The 3122-nt window shown below is 40.3% G+C and overlaps 1 protein-coding gene across 1 annotated transcript; it reads left to right on the top strand.

Annotated features, from left to right (window-relative positions):
* Window positions 1–488: 488 nt before the first annotated feature.
* On the top strand, window positions 489–3116 carry LOC119665312 (the record flags this gene model as incomplete). The annotated part of the gene is made up of 1 exon (XM_038074577.1): window positions 489–3116. A coding segment is annotated over exon 1 (2628 nt), but the record flags the coding sequence as incomplete, so codon positions are not given.
* Between the last annotated feature and the right edge of the window lie 6 nt (window positions 3117–3122).

Below are 3122 nucleotides of genomic sequence, written 5' to 3'. Positions count from 1 at the left end.
CTTGTTGTACGAGCATCCGTCGTGTTCGGTTGTGTTTCGTGTTGTGCAGTAAATTTGTTTGAGTTTTGTTCTAATTACATTTAAAAATATGTTTTATATGATAAGTAATATTAGAGATAAATAAATGAAATATTCTTTGAAACTTTAAAGAAAGAAAAAACCGCATTTAACGAACATTTTTGGCATCCCTTGCGGGGAGCAACATATGTTTTCTGCAAAAAATCGCCAGAAAATTGGAAGCTACGCAATCCCTGCTGAAAAACTTCTCCACCAACATACGGAAAACGGCAAAAAGCAAGCAAACAAAAGGTTTCTTCACTGCCAGAAAGAATCTCTTGGAAAGTTACTGGACGCAGTACAAGGAAGCTCGAGAAGATTTGTTGGCCAATATTTATGACGGTGCAAAGGTGGAAGAAGTGAGTGACACAATAAAAGCGTTAGTTAGCGAAGACAGTTACATGGAAATTGAAATAATTTATTCGGAAATGATGGGAGAGCTAATCGATGAGTTAGAAAGCACTGAAGTTATAGAATCTCCAGGTAATAACGAAACTGTAATTAAAGGTGTGTCAAGCATGGAACTGACGTCTAATTTACCACGTATTAAAATTCCGTCGTTTGATGGTAATTATCTGCACTGGTACGCATTTAAGGATTTATTCACGTCAGTTGTATCAAATAACGTTGCATTGTCTAATACACAGAAACTTCAATATTTAAAAGATGCGTTAGTGTTGGACGCTCAACACGCCCTAGACAACATTACTACAACAGATGCACATTGGGCAGTAGCATGGAGTTTACTCGTCCGCAAGTATGAGAACAAGAGGATCATTCTTAATGCGTATTTAAAACAAATTGTTAATTTAACAACGGTGTCTGATGGTTTACCAAATAGTTTACGCTTGTTATGTGACACCATCACGTCAGCTGTGCGTGCGTTAGAGCAATTGGGTCGTCCAGTGCAGCATTGGGACGATTGGTTGGTCTTTACCCTTCTCCAAAAATTAGACACGAAAACACGCTCAGCTTGGGAGCTGTCAACAACCAGTTTAGAACAAATTCCAAAATTTGAGGAGCTGGTCAGTTTCTTAGAAAATCGAATACATTCGCTGGAGGTAGTTAATAGCATGACCGATAACTCTAATCAGGAGAAAAAGTTTGTAACACCTATCAGAACAAAGGGGTTCGTGAAAAGCCATCATACCACTGTTCAACAATGCGTGCATTGTCAAGGTAAGCATTTACTGGCATATTGCGCAGAATTTCGGCAAATGACTGGGACAAAGAGATATGAGGTAGTCAGATCTGCAAGATTGTGTTTCAATTGTTTGAGAACGGGACACATGGGTCATAATTGTCCATCGAAATATCGGTGTCTGCGATGTAATGCAGCGCATCATACATTACTACATGACCATAGTGGAAGTGGTGGAGAAACTAATTACTCAAATATACCGGAAAAGACCACTGAAGCGACTAAGAAATACGCTGTCACATCAAATAATACATACATTTCCAGTGCTAATCAAGGTGCTCGAACTTTACATCTACAGACTGTTTTAATTGGCACTGCATTGATAGAGGTAAGGAGTCCTTCTGGTCAGAAGCTTATTGTGCGAGCTCTTTTGGATAGCGCGTCGGAAGCAACGTTTGTCAGCGAATTCATCGTGCAGCGGTTAAAACTGGACAAAACAAATGTCATAGTGCCGGTGAGTGGTGCAAATGGTGAAAGGGTCGCCAATTCAAGAGGAATGGTTTCATTTACAATCCATTCGTTAAAATCCGATTTCAACATGAATTGTGTTGCACTAATACTTCCACGAGTGGGTAGCGTTACCCCAACCATTCCCATACCGAAAGAAGCGCTTGGTGAGTTCATGAATTTAGATTTAGCTGATCCTCAATTACAGGTTCCGGGGGCAGTCGATATGATTTTGAGCGCTTCAGATTATGCTGCTATTGTCTATGAGCGACTAAAACGGCATCCAACTAACAATATTGTTGCCCAATATACGCAACTCGGTTGGGTAATTTTTGGTGGACTGTCGCGACGAAAGGCTATTTCAGTGAAAGGACAAGTTAATTGCTGTCATACTCGGGCAACATTGCACGAAATGCTACATAAATTTTGGGAATTGGAAGAAATAACAAACCACGTTCCGTTAACAAAAGATGAAATGTACTGTGAAGATTTTTTTGAGCGTACAACTGTACGCAACGCAACGGGTCGATATGTAGTTAGACTACCAATCCAGCAGAAAGCTGACTTGGCAACACTTAAGTCAAGTAAACTAAATGCACTTGCATTATTAAACAGCACGTTACAGCGATTAACCCGAGATCCGGATATGTACAAACTCTACCAAGATTTCATGGACGAATATCAGACCTGTGGCCATATGGAAGTGGTGCCACACTCGTATGATGTAGCTTCAACATGTTATCTTCCTCACCATGGTGTCTATAAAGCATCGAGTTCTACAACGAAGCTTCGCGTAGTCTTCAATGCTTCTAATAAATGTTTGAGCGGAATATCTCTTAATGATTGTCTGCATATAGGTCCCAGATTACAAAATGATCTATCAAATATCATCTTGCAATGGCGGCATTACCCTATAGTGTTTACAGGAGATATCGAGAAAATGTACAGGCAAATTCTTGTTGATAGCAAAGATGTGGATTTGCAACGAATAATGTGGCGCGTTCGACACGGGGACGCCCCTACAACGTTCCGGTTGCTCACTGTAACATATGGGACTAATTGTGCTCCATATCTTGCCATCAAAGTATTGCGTACTCTGGCAAAAGAGGAGCAAACTCGTTTTCCACGGGCAGCTGAATCGATTCTAAATGAATTTTACATTGATGACGTACTATCAGGTGGAGACACTCCAATCGAAGCTGCAGAAAAATTGCACGAACTTCAGGAGCTTCTAGCAACTGCAGGCTTCACTTTACGTAAATTTAATTCGAATTCAAATGACGTTTTAAGCACTCTGACTGAGGACGTAAAAGCTCACGCCGACGATGTGGAAATTAACACCGAGTATAAAACTAAGACACTTGGTCTTACTTGGTATACAAAATCCGACAGTTTTGGTTACAACGTCAATGTAACT

Source organism: Teleopsis dalmanni, unplaced genomic scaffold, assembly GCF_002237135.1.
Source record: "Teleopsis dalmanni isolate 2A unplaced genomic scaffold, ASM223713v2 unscaffolded_contig_4436, whole genome shotgun sequence".
Classification (NCBI taxonomy): domain Eukaryota; kingdom Metazoa; phylum Arthropoda; class Insecta; order Diptera; family Diopsidae; genus Teleopsis; species Teleopsis dalmanni.
This window is presented reverse-complemented; position numbering and strand designations above follow the sequence as displayed.